This window comes from Heterodontus francisci, chromosome 8, assembly GCF_036365525.1.
Source record: "Heterodontus francisci isolate sHetFra1 chromosome 8, sHetFra1.hap1, whole genome shotgun sequence".
NCBI lineage: Eukaryota > Metazoa > Chordata > Chondrichthyes > Heterodontiformes > Heterodontidae > Heterodontus > Heterodontus francisci.
Genome location: NC_090378.1, coordinates 60,544,843 through 60,561,922, shown reverse-complemented (window position 1 = coordinate 60,561,922; position 17,080 = coordinate 60,544,843). Strand labels below are relative to the sequence as shown.

The 17,080-nt window shown below is 46.7% G+C and overlaps 1 protein-coding gene across 1 annotated transcript in view; it reads left to right on the top strand.

The window, feature by feature from the left end:
- Positions 1–17,080, top strand: part of fggy (FGGY carbohydrate kinase domain containing) — a 478,711-nt gene that overhangs the window by 61,184 nt on the left and 400,447 nt on the right. Inside the window, exon 5 of the mRNA XM_068037213.1 lies at positions 4,475–4,563. Within this exon, the coding sequence (XP_067893314.1) occupies positions 4,475–4,563 (89 nt within the window). The remainder of the gene's footprint in view (positions 1–4,474; positions 4,564–17,080) is intronic.

Genomic DNA, 17,080 nt, shown 5'->3' with positions numbered 1-17,080 from the left:
TTAGTGAATAGATCTTCACATGCCATATCCTTATGAATGAACCATTGGCCTCACACACTGCTCCATTCGCCATTGCACCTTCACTCACCTATCAATATTCTCTGTCAAGCACGACTACTGGAAACAGCCTTCCAGTCACAAAAACACCCTTTGCTTCCTGCTTCTGAGCCATTTTTGAATCCAGCTTGCCACTTTGCCTTGGATTCCATGGGTTTTTACTTCCTTGAGCAGTCTGCCATGTGGGACCTTATCATAAGCCTTGCTAAAATCCATGTAGACTACATCAAATGCATTACCCTCATCGACCTTCCTTGTTACCTCCTCATATTCACATCACAGCTTGCACACATTGGGTGATATGCCTGACCCAGTTGAATAGCTGACAAACATGTTACACAACCATTGTTGACACACTCCCCTTTCTCTTGCAGGACTGGGTGGCCCATAATTGGAGGCAGCAGCACTTAACGAATGGGGAACAGGCACCACTGCATGCCCTCACCACCATGGAGGGGACAGTGCTGGCTATCATTGGTGTAGCCATGATTGAGGCTGTGGCCAGCGGAGGGCTGAAACTATAGAGGATGACAGTATAAAATAAAAACAAGAAATGCTGGAAATACTCAGCAGATCTGGCAGCATCTGTGGCAAGAGAAGCAGAGTTAGCATTTCGGGCCAGTGACCCTTCTTCGGGTTCAGGTTCTGAGGAAGGGTCACTGACCTGAAACGTTAACTCTGCTTCTCTTTCCACAGATGCTGCCAGACCTGCTGAGTACTTCCAGCATTTCTTTTTTTTATTTCAGATTTGCAGCATCCGCAGTATTTTGCTTTTATTTTAGAGGATGACAGTATGCTGCTACCTAATCCATCTTCTTACATCCCACTTCCCTCTCATCCCACAATCTCTTGCGATGTACTGATGGTGTAAGCATGCATCTCCTGGTTTCTCCCCACTTCCCTCACTCCAACCCTACCCTTGTGCCTTTGTCTTTTCAGATACCCAAGAACTGTCACCATGTCAACAACTGTTGCAGGAGCATGAAGTGTGAGAGCAACAAGAGACTAATGAAGAAGAAACACTGTCACTTGATCTCACACTCATAGCACCAGCTCAGAAACTGGCACTGTGTGAACTTGAGGGTAGCATTGAGGCGGGATCTGTACGTGGTGAGTCACTGGGCATGAATGGGCTGCAGGCAGGGCAGGGGGAAAGAACAGCATGGGTGCCAGCTCCCTGGAAGGAGCGCATGAGTTCTGCTGCAGAGGACTCAGATGAGGACTGCAACAGGGCAGCCTACAGAAAAACGCTGATGGGTAGGCACACAGAAATACAGTGCATTGGCATACTTGCCAGAAAGCATGCTATCACTGTTAAGGAGTATGGAGGAGTCCAGCTCCAGCTTGGCACAGGGTTTCACACACAGCTTGGAGCCCACCCTTTTCAGAGTGGAAATGGTGATCAACTCCATGAGAATGCTTGCAGACCTGACCACCATGCAGCGCCTGATAGCTGATGTCTCAGCTTTCATGGCAGCATAAGCAGAAGCCACCCAACATCTGGGTGCTGCAGTGGTAGCTCAGACTGAGGTTGTGAAATCTCTGCTTGTTGTCATTCAGACTCAGACTGCTCTCATGCAAGTCCAGCTTGCTGCAACACAGGCTGAAACTGCTTCCATCATAGTTGCGGATACCAGTGTTCAAAGGGCTTGCAGGGTCCCACAGCAATCTGTCCGGAAATACATGCTAGGGTTGCTGAGGTGTGTCCCTGGGGGAGTGTCACTGTGGAGCATGAATCTACTGTACTTTCTCAGGATGGCAGCATTCGTCCTCCCACCACTCCGCCAGTGCCCTTGCTGTTGCCAGTCAACCAGCCAGCCCAGATTGCTGCTGCAGATGCTAAGGAGTTGCAGTCGGAAATCAGGCCTTCTCGGGCCAGAGCTGCGCGAGTTTGTTCTGCAAAGTCATCTGCATTCTCCGCCAGTGAGGGTCAACAGCCGTCCACCAGCCAAGCTGCAACTAATGGGGGAGAATTGCATAGGAGCACTAGGACAGGCACAGGCACTCGCAAGACAGGCACTGAGGAAATGCACAGGGTGAATAATTGATGATTTTATGAAATATGGCATGGTTTAATGTATAAATTTGGTTTACAATGTTTATTTTGTGGCAGTTTTTATTTTTGCATTGTGGCCAAGCAGATGGGTGTGGTGGTCAGAAACAGAGGGAAGATAAGGTGTGGGACTGTTGGTGAATGGGGAGTTGGTGTTGCGTTTACTGGTATCGCAGTTGGATGAGTCAATCATGGAGAGCCTGGCCAGAAGGGGACTGTGTTGGTTGCCTCCTCCCTCCTCCTTCTCTCCTTCCTCTTTCTCCTCCTCCTCTTCCTCTTTTTCAATTGGTCACGTATAGCTGGTGGCAAGGGCTGTACTGTCACGATGGCGAGGTTGTGCAGCATGCAGCAGACCGCCGCAAATCTCGACACCCACTCTGCCAAGTACTGCAGTGCTCCTGCAGAGCGGTCCAGGCAATGGAATTATTGTTTAGCTACCCCAATGGTCTGCTTTATCACATTTTGTGTGACAGCACAGCTTTCATTATTTGCATGCTGCCCACATGTGTGTGGGTTTTGCACTGGAGTCAGGACACATGTCATCAAAGGATGCCTAGTAACCACTGTCTGGTTTGTCGTGGTGCCTCACATGCAGATGGAACAGGGGGCTACCACAGAATGAAGGCACCATGACTACTGCAAGGGTAATGGACATTGGTTTGCATGATACATTATATATAGTCACATACCAGCTGAATGTTGAGGGAGTGGAATCCATTTTTGTCACAGTACATCTCAGAGTTGACAAGTGGCGCCTGCAAAGCGGTGTACATGAAGTCAGTGACACTCTGTACCATGGGAGAAGCCTGCAGTCCTTGTGAAGCTGTGTAATCGCTCCGCCTGTTTCTCTCTGGCATGAAAGAATAAAATGTAACTTAGCTGTCTTGGAATACAGATCCTCAGTGGACTTTCCTTATACAGCAGTCAACAGTTAACTGGGAGATGTAGTAAATATTGCCTCCTCTAGCCTGAAAGGAACCAGAGGCATAAAGGTTATTGGCTACAATCAGCTTCACAGCCACTGGCAATGGCATCCGTGTCCTGCTCTGAGGCTGCAGTTACGGCTGATTTCAGTGAGGACGTCCTTAATGTTGTGGAGATGTCTGACACACTGGGCTGAATATTACCAGCTGTTTGGAGGCGAGCTGGGAGGCGGGGGTTGGGGTGGTAGTAATATGCGTCGGAAGGCTTTTTATTAATCCTTGGGATGTGAGCATCGTTGGTAAGGCCAGCATTTATTGCCCATCCCTAATGTCCTTGCTGAGTGGCTTGCTATGTCATTTCAGAAGGCAGTTAAGAGTCAACCACATTGCTGTGGATCTGGAGTCACATGTAGGCCAGACCAGGAACGGACAGCAGCTTTCCTCCCTTGAAGGACATTAGTGAACCAAATGGGTTTTATGACAATCTGGTAGTTTCATGAGACCATCATTTTATTCCAGATTTATTAATTAATTGAGTTTAAATTTCCCCAGCTGCCGTGGTGGGATTTGAATTTTATTTCTAGAGCATTAGTGTGGGCCTCTGGATTACTAGTCCAGTAACATTACCACTATGCTACCATCACCCCCTCGGCAGGGTAGCCTGACGTCTTCCTGCCACCATGGCACAATACCAGTAGCAGGCACCTCAGTGGCACAGCTGCTCACTAGGCAGCCATTTGCGCCACTTAAGTGCCCAATTAATTAAGGGCCACCTCCAGCCCCCACCAGCATATAGCCAGCGTCAGAAGGGGCTGTTGCCACGTGGGGAGACCGCCAGGTAAACCCTGGTGGCCTCCCAGCGGTTTTCTGGGGGGGGCGCCCTCCTTTGTGACACTCCATGGCTCACGGAGGAGCCCCCAGCGGCAATGGCCACCTTTGCCGCCTCTTGAAGGCAATTCTCCCCTCCCTCTGATTGGGCCGAGAGGTGGGCTGGGGGTGGCGGGGTTGGGGGGGGCCGACCTCAATTGGACAGCGGGCCTGGTGCGGCCTGTTAATTGGCCGCCGCTGGTAAAATGCCACCCCAGGGTACAGGCATGGAGTTGGTTCACACTTTCAATCCCAGTGGTGGGACTTCTTAGCTCCTGATAAAATTCAACTCACTGTTCTACGCTGACACTCAGGTAGGAGAATTGTGATGTAACAGCTTTCAATTTTAGATTTTTAATTGTGAAGTATTGTACCAACAGATAAACACAGCTTTAAAAGCAGATTCATTTATATGTAACACTTTTAAAAAAGAAAGTGTGATATTTAGTTTTAAATGTTTTGTGCAGTCACAATTAAAATCAAAGAAACAAAATATCTTCTAAGTATCACATGAAAAGGATATTTGCTTGTTTTTGGAACTGGGTTAACTGTGTTTGTTGTTTGAACTTGCCAGAAACTGCGAAGCACTTGCTGGGAAAAAGCTGGTCATTTCTTTGATCTCCCGGATTTTCTATCTTGGAAAGCCACAGGTGCAACTACAAGGTATTTATTTACATAAAGTCTGGTATTGCTGCAATAAAGACTGTTCATTACTGCGGTGGGAGTCTTCTGGGAGAAGTAAACCACGCCAAAATGGTTGGGGGGGTGGTGTTGCAGATACAGTTTTGGCAAACTTCCATTTGGACCTTTTGATACCGAGCCAGAAGATGAGATCATCTTGGAGTTTAAGAGGACAAACCAATCCTGGACAATGTGCCTTAATTTGACAAAGTAAAGACTGTTTGATGAGACAGTCTTCATAAATTCTCTCATGGGGTGAGGGATGGGGGCAGAGTTTGCAGGTGATTTTGTGGATTGGACACATAACATGAAAGAGAGTTGCTGTTTTCTTGGCTGACATTTGTTAACTCCCCCTTTCCACTGCCTGGCATGACTCAGTGTGTCTGCACTCTAAGTAAAATAGTGGTTTAATGTGAAATATGAGAGGCATATGCAGTTTTCTATTTCAAGAAAATGATCTCAAGGAGTCGATGTGTTTCTGTTGGCTGTTGTGTACAGATCCAGGGTGAAGCGGTTTATTGATGGAAAGATGAGTGCAAACAATGATAGTTGTCACCATATGTAATGTTACCTTCTGTGAAAGCTAAATAGTAACTAGCACAAAGACTATTGTCGGTTTAAACAAAAACAAAATAAACTATTTTTAGATATTCAGTTGTTTTACACAAGTATTATATAGAATATTGTTTCAAATAATTGTAGAAGCAAGAAACTGAGACAAGATGGGATATCGATAGCAACATGCATGAATTTTCTGTTTCACAAATGCAAGTGTTTTAATCTTGATTCGAATTTTTTCTGCTACAAACTCCATTATAGTTTTTTTGGTTGCTTAAAATGTAACTGTTTCTATGAAAACTAGTAGTACCTAAATGTAGCATAGAGTATGTATAATTCCAGAGCCTTGAGCACCAAATCTAGGCTGACACTCCAGTCCAGTCCTGAGGGAGTGCTGCGCTGTCAGAGGTGCCGGCTTATGGATGGGATGTTAAACCGAGGCACCTTCTGCTGTCTCAGGTAGACGTAAAAGATAGCATATCACTATTCAAAGAGCAGGGAGATTCCTCAATGTGTCCCAGCCAATATCTATCCCTCAACCAACATCACTAAAACAGATTATCTGATCATACAAACATACGAATTAGGAGCAGGAGTAGCCCACTCGGCCTGCTCCGCCATTCAATAAGTTCATGGCTGAACTGATTACTCCATATTTCCACCTACCCCCGATAACCTTCCACCCCTCGCTTATCAAGAATCTATCTACCTCTGCCTTAAAAATATTCAAAGTCTCTGCTTCCAGCACCTTTTGAGGAAGAGAATCCCAAAGACTCACGACTCTCAGAGAAGAAATTTCTCCTCATCTCTGTCTTAAATGGGTGGCCCCTTATTTTTAAACAGTGACCCCGAGTTCTAGATTCTCCCACAAGGGAAAACATCCTTTCCACATCCACCTTGTTAAGACCCCTCAGGATCTTATATGTTTCAATTAAGTCGCCTCTTACTCTTCTAAATTCCAACAGATACAAGCCTAGCCTGTCCAATCTTTCCAGGTTTTAGTCTAGTAAAACTTCTCTGTACTGCCTCCAACGCATTTACATCCTTCCTTAAATAAGGAGACCAGTACTGTACACAGTATGCCGGATGTGGTCTCACCAATGCCCTTTACAGCTGAAGAATAACCTCCCTAATTTTGTATTCAATTCCCCTTGCGATAAACAATAACATTCTATTAGCTTTCCTAACTACATGCTATACCTGCATACTAACCTTTTGTGATTCATGCACTAGGACACCCAGATCCCTCAGCATCTCAGAGCTCTGCAATCTCTCACTATTTAGATAATATGCTTCTTTTTTATTCTTCCTGCCAAAGTGGACAATTTCACACTTTCCCACATTATACTCCATTTGCCAGGTCTTTGCCCACTCACTTAACCTCTCTATATCCCTTTGTAGCCCCCGTATGTCCTCGTCACAAGTTACTTTCCTACCTATCTTTGTGTCATCAGCAAATTTAGCAATCATACCTTCAGTCCCTTCATCTAAGTCATTTATATAAATTGTAAAAAGTTGAGGCCCCAGCACAGGTCCCTGTGGCACACCACTCGTTACATCTTGCCAACCAGAAAAATGATCCATTTATGCCTACTCACTGTTTCCTGTTAGCTAGCCAATCTTCTATCCAGGCCAATATGTTACTCCCTACACCATGAGCTTTTATTTTCTGCAATAACCTTTGATGTGGCACCTTATCAAATGCCTTCTGGAAATCTGAGTACAATACATCCACCGGTTCCCCTTTATCCACAACACATGTAACTCCCTCAAAGAACTCCAATAAATTGGTTAAACATGATTTCCCTTTCACAAAACCATGTTGACTCTGCCTGATTACCTTAAATTTTTCTAAATGCCCTGCTATAATGTCTTTAATAATAGCTTCTAACATTTTCCCCAAGACAGGTGTTAAGCTAACTGGCCTGTAGTTTCCTGCTTTCTGTCTCCCTCCCTTTTTGAATAAAGGAGTTACACTGGCTATTTTCCAATCTAACAGAACCTTCCCCGAATCTAGGGAATTTTGGAAAATTAAAACTAACGCATCAGCTATCTCACTAGCCACTTCTTTTAACACCCTAGGATGAAGTCCATCAGGACCCGGGGACTTGTCAGCCAGCAGCTCCAACAATTTGTTCAGTACCACTTCCCTGGTGATTGTAATTTTCTTGAGTTCCTCCCTCCCTTCTATTTCTTGACTTACAGCTAATACTGGGATGTTACTTGTATCCTCAATAGTGAAGACCAATGCAAAATACCTGTTCAATTCATCTGCCATCTCCTTATTATCCATTATTAATTCCCCAGACTCACTTTCTATAGGACCAACATCACTGTTAACTTTTTTCTTTTTTAAATATCTATAGAAACTCTTACTATTTGTCTTTATATTTCTAGCTAGCTTTCTCTCCTACTCTAATTTTACCTTCCTTGATAATCGTTTAGTCATTATTTGCTGTTTTTTACATTCTGTCCAATCTTCTGACCTGCCTCCCATCCTTGCGCAATTATAGGCGTTTTCTTTAAGTTTGATACTATCTTTAACTGTTTTAGTTAACCACGGATGGCGGGTCCCACCCTTGGAATTTTTCTTTCTCGTTGAAATGTATCTATTCTGTGTATTCTGAAATATCCCCTTAAATGTCTGCCACTGCATCTCTATTGACCTATCCCTTAACCTGATTTGCCAGTTCACTTTAGCTAGCTCTGCTTTCATGCCCTCATAATTGCCCTTATTTAAGTTTAAAATATTAGTTTTGGACCCACTCTTCTCTCCCTCAAACTGAATGTAAAATTCAATCATATTATGATCACTGCCACCTTGGGGTGCCTTAAGTATGAGGTCATTAATTAATCCTATCCTCGTTGCATAATACCAGGTCGAGTATAGCCTGCTCTCTGGTTGGCTCCAGAATGTATTGTTCCAAGAAATTATCTCAAAAACATTCTATGTACTCCTCATCTAGGCTACCTCTGCCCATCTGATTTTTCCAGTCTATATGTAGGTTAAAATCCCCCATAATTATCGCTATACCTTTCTGACAAGCTCCCATTATTTCTTCCTGGTTCCCCTTACCTGCCTCAGCTGCAGCCAAACTCTCCTGTCCCTGACCACTGACCAAATCAGAAGACCCTATCCTAGGTGGTGTGACTGCCTCCTTGTACAAAATCCTGGTCGTCATCAAGCTGTTTGTGGGACTTTGCTACGTTCAAATTAGCTGCCACGTTTCCTACATTACAATAGTAACTACGCTTCAGAAGTATTTCATAGGTTGGAAAGTGCTGTGGGACATCCTGAGGTTCTGGAATGCACTATGTAAATGCAGGTTCTTTCTTTCTCAAACATCAACCTGCATTTATATCACTCTTTTAACGTTGTAAAACGTCCCAATTGCTTCACAGGAGAGCGGTATCAAACAAAATTTGGCACAGAGCCACTTAAGGAGAGATTAGGGCTTGGTCAAAGAAGTAGTTTTTAAGGAACATCTCATAGAAGGAAGGGGAGGTAGAGATGTGGAGAGGTTTAGGGAAGGAATTCCAGAGTTTAGGGCCTCACAGCTGAAGACAGGGCTGCCAATGGTGGAGTGATTAAAATCCGGGACGCACAAGAGGCCAGAAGTGGAAGTACTGCTTCAAAGTATACATAACGAATATGTACTGATTGCATTATTGTATGATATTTACTGTTATTGTTACTTCTTAGAAATAAACATTACAATCAATTGCATAGAACCAACTGGTGGCGATGTCTGTATAGACTCCATGAACAGCCAAAAAGAGAAAAAAGTAAAAAATGCTTATATCGTCCATGTTCTGTACTGTATTACAAAAAAAAGGAATGATGACAGTACGTTAATCTCTTCTAGCTTTTCAGATCACAGTAAAAACTGTGCAAGGTTACATTTGTCGTTATGATGCCATCTGTGCTCCTTGAGGTTAGAGCTTTATGACCACTCTTGATTTTCTACTTGTGAAGGTAGCATGTCTGTTGCAACAAGTCTCAGTATTGACTTCTGAGCTATCCAGTCGTTGCTTCATTCTCACTGTTAACTGCCCCACTAATATGTCATTGGTAATTTAATTATTGTCTGTGACAGTTTGTGCTTGATGCAGAAGTTGTACTTATCTTTGGTTAGAGAACAAATCCACATATATTCAAAAAAATCAAAAAGTGAATGTACAAACAATAAAATTATACAAATAATTGAACTGAAACTTAAGTCTGATCCACATGTTGCCCATCCATTAAATGAAGTTGAGCACTGTTCTATATATTTCAGCTCATGAATCAGTGCTTTTCCATGTTGAACACCAATTGGAAGAAGCACTGAGGGTAGCAAGGGCACAAAATGTACTCTGGGTGGGGGCTTCAAGAGTGGCTCGATAGCTCCACTACTGACCGAGCTGGCCGAGTCCAAAAGGACATAGCTGCTAGACTGCGTCAGCAGCAGTTGGTGAGTGAACCAACAAGAGGGAAAGACCTACTTGTCCTCACCAATCCACCTGTCACGGATGCATCTGTCCATGACAGTATTGATAGGAGTGACCATTGCACAGTCCTTGTGGAGACAAAGTCCTGTCTTCACATTGAGGATACCCACCATCATGTTGTGTGGCACTACCCCTGTGCTCAATGGGATAGATTTCAAACAGATCTAACAACTTCAAAACTGGGCATCCATGAGGCACTGTGGGCCTTCAGCAGCAGCCGAATTGTATTCAACCACAATCTGTAACCTCATGATCTGGCATATCCACCACTCTACCATTACCATCGAGCTGGGGGACCAAGCCTGGTTCAATGAAGAGTTTAGGAGGGAATGCCAGGAACAGCACCAGGCATACCTAAAAATGAGGTGTCTCACTCGTGAAGCTACAACACAGGACAAACAGTGGAAGCTGCATGCAATAGAAAGGGCTAAGCGATCCCACAGCCAACGGATCAGATCTAAGCTCTGCAGTCCTGCCACATCCAGTCGTGAATGGTGGTGGACAGTTAAACAACTGACAGGAGGAGGAGGCTGCACGAATATCCCCATCTTCAACGATGGGGGAGTCTAGCACATCAGTGCAAAAGACAAGGCAGAAGCATTTGTATCTATCTTGAGCCATAAGTGCCGAGTTGATGATCCATTTCTGCCTGCTCCCGAGGGCCCCTGCATCACAGATGCCTGTCTTTAGCCAATCTGATTCACTCCATGTGATATCAAGAAACGGCTGAAGGCACTGGATACTGCAAAGGCTATGGGCCCTGACAACATTCCGGCAATAGTACTGAACACTTGTGCTCCAGAACTAGCTGCGCCCCTAGCCAAGCTGTTCCAATACAGCTACAATACTGGCATCTACCTGGCAGTACTGGCCCAGCCAGCTTCAGCTGCTTCATCAATGACCTTCCCTCAATCATAAGGTCAGAAGTGGGGATGTTTGCTGATGCTGGCACATTGTTCAGTACCATTTGCGACTCCTTGGATGCTGAAGCAGCCCATGTCCATATGCAGCAAGACCTGGACAATATCCAGGTTTGGGCTGAAAAGTGGCAAGTAAGATTCGCACCACACAAGTGCCAGGCAATGACCATCTCAAACAAGAGGGAATCTAACCATCTCCCCTTGACATTCAATGGCATTACCATCTCTAAATCCCCCACTATCAACATCCTGGGGGTCACCATTGACCAGAAACTGAATTGGACCAGCAACATAAATGCTGTGGCGACAAGAGCAGGTCAGAGGCTGGGAATTCTGTGGCGAGTAACTCACCTCCTGTCTCCCCAATTCCTGTCCACCATCTACAAGGCAAACGTCAGGAGTGTGACGGAATACTCTCCACTTGCCTGGATGGGTGCAGCTCCAACAACACTCAAGAAGCTCAACTCCATCCAGGACAAAGCAGCCTGCTTGATTGGCAGCCTATCCACCATCTTCAACATTCACTCCCTTCACCACCGACGCACAGTGGCAGCAGCGTGTATCATTTACAAGATACTCCTCAGCAACTCATCAAGGCTCCTTAGACAGCACCTTCCAAACCTGCGACCTCTACCTCCTAGAAGGACAAGAGCAGCAGTTGCATGGGAACACCACCACCTGCAATTTCCCCTCCAAGCCACACATCATCCTGACTTGGAACTATATCGCCGTTCCTTCACTGCCGCTGGGTCAAAATCCTGGAACTCCCTTCCTAACAGCACTGTAGGTGTACCTACCCCACAGCAGTTCAGGAATGCAGCTCACCACCACCTTCTCAAGGGCAATTAGGTATGGGCAATATATGCTGGCCTAGCCAGCAATGCCCACATCCCAGGAAATAAAAAAAAAAAATTAAATGACACACTGATTTTTATTTAACAGAAGAAGTCATCATTGCAAGGGGCTCCCTTTAAAATTTTCTAAATATCTATCAAAGCATCTGGAATTGCTATTTTGGGGAAACTGTTCTGGCATTCTGATGTGGAATTATATCAGAGTGACATCAGTATCTGATAGTTTGCCTTATTTTTGGCTGAATGAAAGTCTGTTCTAGGTTCCAACTACAACTGACGCAGGAGGAGTCCTGTAAAAGAATTTAAACTTTTACGTGTTGTACTGCAGCTACATTGATTTTAAGTAAAAATTAAGTAAAGCCTAAAAATCAATGTTAGCATGCTTTTCATGGGTTAACTATGGGTTACTAAAAGCTTCTGGAAAAAATTGCTCCGCTTCTTTACTCAAAACTGTTTGCAGTTTGTGGGGTAAAATGTAGCTTTCCTATCCCACACAGTGCATCAGCAAATGATAAAGGAGCAACATCAATTCTCTAAATCAGCTGAATTCCACCTGCAATAGTAATACATGTACAAAGCTACTTGTTTACTGATCAATACCTCCAAAAACAGATTAATTGATCATTGATATTGTGGGACATCGGGCTGAATTTTGTGGAGCAGGCAGGCCCTCCCCTTCTTCCCTCCCCGCCCCACCCCACCTCCCCCGGAACAATCCTCCATCATTTTGCTGTCTAAGTGTCTTGCACCGCGCTTCAGAGATGGGGAACCCACCTCCAAGAGCTACCGGCCAATCACAGGGCCAGCAGCTCAGCAGTATTGGCAGTGCCACCACTAGCGGTGGCCACTGCTGGTACTGCAGAGGCCTAGGACTCATGCCCAGCGCTGGAAACCCGGACCTCAGGTAAGTGAGGCAGGATCACTGGGACCAGTCGGGAAGGCCCCGGCTAGGGTTGTGAGAGAGTGGGCGTGAACTCCAGGCAGAGGGGGGCGGTCCATAATGATGGAGGTTTGCCAGGGAGGTTTCTCTGTGGGCTACAGATTTCCTACGAAGGAGGGACCCCTCCCCAAGCCCGCAGGGAGGGTGCCTCATTCCCCATGTGATGGAGACACCCCCCGCTGCTGGTTAGATCCCAGTGGCAGCCGTTGATAGGCCACTTAAGGGCCTCAATTGACCTGTGGGCGGGAAGGCCGTCGTTGGCCTATCCTGCCCCTGGCAATGTCACTTGGCGACGGGATGGTGACGGGCCCTCTGCCCCTGCCACCCGTCGCGATTCTGTGGGCCCCCTTAGCTCCGAACCTGCCTCAGGGATGCCCATAAAATCCTGCCCACTGTGTGCTATTTGGGTGCTGCGTTTGCTGACTAAACAAAATTGATCACATTTTAAAAGCTATTCTTTGGCTGTGAACTGTTTTAAGACATTCTGAGTATATGAAACAAAGAGTAATTGTTGGCAGCTGTTTTAGCAACTGGAGGGCTGTTTCCAGTGGCATTCCGCAGGGCTCAGTACTTGGTCCCCTACTTTTTTTGGTATATGTTAATGATTTGGACATAAATGTAGGGGGCATGATCGAGAAGTTTGCGGACGACAAAAAAATTGGCGGTGTGGTAGATAGCAAGGAGGATAGCTGTCGGCTGCAGTAAGATAATTGATAGTCTGATCAGATGGGCAGAAAAGTGGGAAATGGAATTCAACTTGGAGAAGTGTGAGTTGATGCATTTGGGGAGGTCAAACAAGGCAAAGGAATACATGATTAATGGGAAAATACTGAGATGTATAGAGGAAGTAAGGGACCTTGGAGTGAAGGTCCACAGATCCCTGAAGGTAGCAGGACAGGTCGATAAGGTGGTTACGAAGCATATGGAATCCTTTCCTTTATTAGCCAAGGTATAGAATACAAGAGCAGGGAGGTTATGCTGGAACTATATAAATCATTGGTTAGGCCACAACTTGAGTACTGTGTGCAGTTCTGGTCACCTCATTGCAGAAAGGATGTAATTGCACTAGAAAGGGTACAGAGGAGATTTATGAGGATGTTGCCAGGACTGGAAAAATGCAGCTATGAGGAAAGATTGGATAGACTGGGGTTGTTCTCCTTGGAACAGAGAAGGCTGAGGGGAGATCTGATTGAAATGTACAAAATTGTGAGGGGCTTGGATACAGTGGAGGTGAAGGGTCTATTCACCTTAGCAGAGAGGTCAGTGACAAGGGGGCATAGATTTAAAGTGTTTGATAGAAAAATCAGAGGGGAGATGAGAAAAAACTTATTCACCCAGAGGCTGGTGATGGTCTGGAACTCACTGCCTGAAAGGATAGTTGAGGCAAAGACCTTCAACTCATTCAAAAAGAGTCTGGATATGCACCTCAAGTGCCATAAACTGCAGGGCCACGGACCAAATGCTGGAAGGTGGGATTAGAACAGGTGGCTCATTTTTCGGCCGGCACAGACATGATGGGGCCACATAACTCACAGCTTGCACACATTACCAGTTATTCAACCATGACAGCCACATCACCCAGCACTGCACTCACTGACACACTTACTTCTCGCATAAGCAGAGGCAGCCCCAATTAACCCGCCAGAGATTGACACGTCTTCATGTCCTTACCCCCAGACTTGAGATGGTCCTCGCCATCATTGAAACGGCCATGACTGAGGCTGCAGCCATTGGCAGAGCTGAAACCATCAAAGATGAAAATATGCTCATACCTAATCCTCTTTCTCACATCCTACAAGCCCTTCTGATTTCCAAGTTTTTTTTATTCATTCATGGGATCTGGGCGTCGCTGGATAGGCCAGCATTTATTGCCCATCCCTAATTGCCCTTGAGAAGATGGTGGCAGATGGTGGAAGCATGTACTCCTTGCTTTCCCCTGTCCCCTTACCACAAACCTACTATTGTGCCTTTGTCCTTTCAGATAGCCAAGAACTGCAACCTGGCCAGGCAGTGATGGAAGAGAAAGAGGTGGAAGAGCAGAAGGCAGTGATGAAGAAGAAACATCGATATTTTTTTTCACACTCACAGCCACCTGCTCAGCTGCAGATACTCTACGAATTTTAGAGGACAGCATAGAGGCAGGATCTGCACGTGGTGAGACACTGGGCATGATTGGGTTGCAGCCAGGGCAGGGGACAAGGGTAGCACAGGTGCCAGCTCGTTTGAGGGCAAAGTCACACATGAGTTCTGCTGCAGAGTGCTCAGATGATCACTTTGATGGGGTGGCCTACAGAAGAAGGCCGATGGGTATGCACAGTGAAATGCTTGGTGCACCTGCAGGTCTACTGGAAAGCCTGTGGTCATAGTAAAGAAGCATGGAGGAATTCAGCACCAAGTTGGCACTGAGCTTTGTGCAGTGCTTGGAACCCATCCTTTGCATCATGGAAATGGTGTCCAACTCTATTATCACACCTGCAGACCCAACCATGATGCAACGTTTGATGGCGGAGCGACCAATGTCTCAGCTTCCATTGCAACACAAGCAGAAGTCACCCAATGTTTGACAATTGTAATGAAAGCTCAGACTGAAGTTATGCAAGCTCAGCTTGCTGCCAAGCAGGCTCAGATTGTTGCCATCATAACTGTGGATACCAGTGTTCAAAGGGATTGGAGGGTGTCAGAGCACTCCAGCAATCTGTCCTCCATCAAATTGCTAGGATTGCTGAAGTGACACACTGGGGGAGTGGCAGTGGCTGCATGGAGCACAATCTTACTACCTTCTCTCAGGATGATTGCATGTGTCCTCCCACCACTGTCACTCTGCCAGAGCCCTTGCTGTTGCCTGTCAACCAGCCAGTGCAGAGTGCTGCCACCCATGCTCAGGTGGTGCAGTCCAAAGCCAGGCCTTCAATGGCCAGAGCTGGACGAAGTCATACTCCAAGGCCATCTGCAGTCACCCCCACTGAAAGTCAGCAGCCTTCCACCGGCCATGGTGCAGCTACTGGGGTAGCACTGCATGGGCAGAATTTAATAAGGCGGGCCTGGAAATTGGCGTCATTCCCGACCGTCACATGAACTGCAATCCCATCACTATCATGCAGCAAGAGGCCATTTTGCAGTCTGAAGGTGCTGGCCCCCAGTAATCACATGGCGGGTGGGTGGGATGCGAATCGCCAATTATGGTGTCAGCAGACGCCACAGCAGGTGCTGGCACCATATTTAAAAGCCTGCCAGCCCTGCATTAACTCCTGCCTTAGAGTCATTGCCAGCTTTGTGCAGCTGAAAATGTTGCTGGACTGAATCCTGGACCACCCCTCCCCCCCCCCCCAACACCCCGAGGAGGGCAGCACGGGATGGCTGAGGCAATACAAAGGGTGGCTCCAGATTCTCCTCCAGGCTGCAAGGGAAAGGCAGGAGGTTCTCTTCACCAGAAATGGCAAGAAGAGGTCCTCCTGCCTGACCAAGCAAGCCTGGGTGCAGGTTGCTGAGGAGGTCAGCAGCCATGGGGTCACCCACCAGTATTTGGTGCAGTGCCGAAAGAGGGTCAATGATCACCTGTACTCAGGCAAGGTGAGAGCTGCATGCCACGCTCCTTTTTGGGGTTTGGATGCGACTACGTGGGAGGATGCGTGACATGGGACGCGTGGCACTACCACGGCGATCGCAGAGGGGCTAGGGTATTATCTCATCCTGACAGATGCATGTCTGCATGTCAGCCACAGGCCACCTTCCTTCATAACTCCCCTGACAGTGTGTGTCAGCATGAGATATATCAGATCTCCCAGATGAGGACCCAGGGGCTGACATTAGCAGATATGTCCTTTTGATCTCTTTGTGAATTTTTACGAACTCCATCCTTTGTCTTGCAGGACAAGAGGGCTCACCAAAGGAGGGAGACAGCCCGGACTGGAGGAGGAGTTCCACATCTGTATCCTCTCACCTTAGCTGAGGAAGAGGCCTTAGAATTAGTGGGAACCCTGGGCGGCTGCTCAATATCGGATGGAGAGACTGGAGTCTCTGCGCAAGAGAGTGAGGATTGGTTTCCATCGACATACTTATCACTTCTGGAGACCCACATCACATATGATTAGCATAACGAGATCGCACAGCCCAACCCACACATGTTTTTGCTCTCTCATGCAGGTAGGCACCCCACTGCAGCAGAAGGGGGCAGCCGTAAACCTGAGGAGGAGGACTGTCCCATGTCTCTCCTGCACCTTCCACCAGCACAGATACTTTCACTTCTTTGGGTAACCACTCGGCTTTAGAATCTGGGTCTCAAGCTGGTGAGAGCACCATACACGCACCGACAGTTGGCTGAGGCTGAGACAGCTGAGGCCTCTGACAGTCGGAGGACTGCAGGCTAATGCTGAGCCCCAGGCTGATGACAAGCCTCTGGTGTTATCATCACAGGGCACACTAGAGTTGCAGAGAGATGGAATTGCAGAGAGAAGTAAGGCAACATCTGGCAGAGATGCCAGAGGCCTTGCGCAGTCATGAGTGGATGATGGAGGAGTCCATCCATGACATGAGTGCTGCCATGTCTCAGGCATGTGAGCACATGGCTTCATCCATCGAGAGGTTGACAACCCTCACGGAGAGCCACATTCCACAGATGCGCACAGACCTACACACTGTCGCCTTGGTCATGAACTTGATGCTGCAGTGGCAAGGTGAGAGTAGGACCAAGCACCTGGAGATTTCTCCTGGTCCTTGCCCATCTCTGGTGAGCAGGG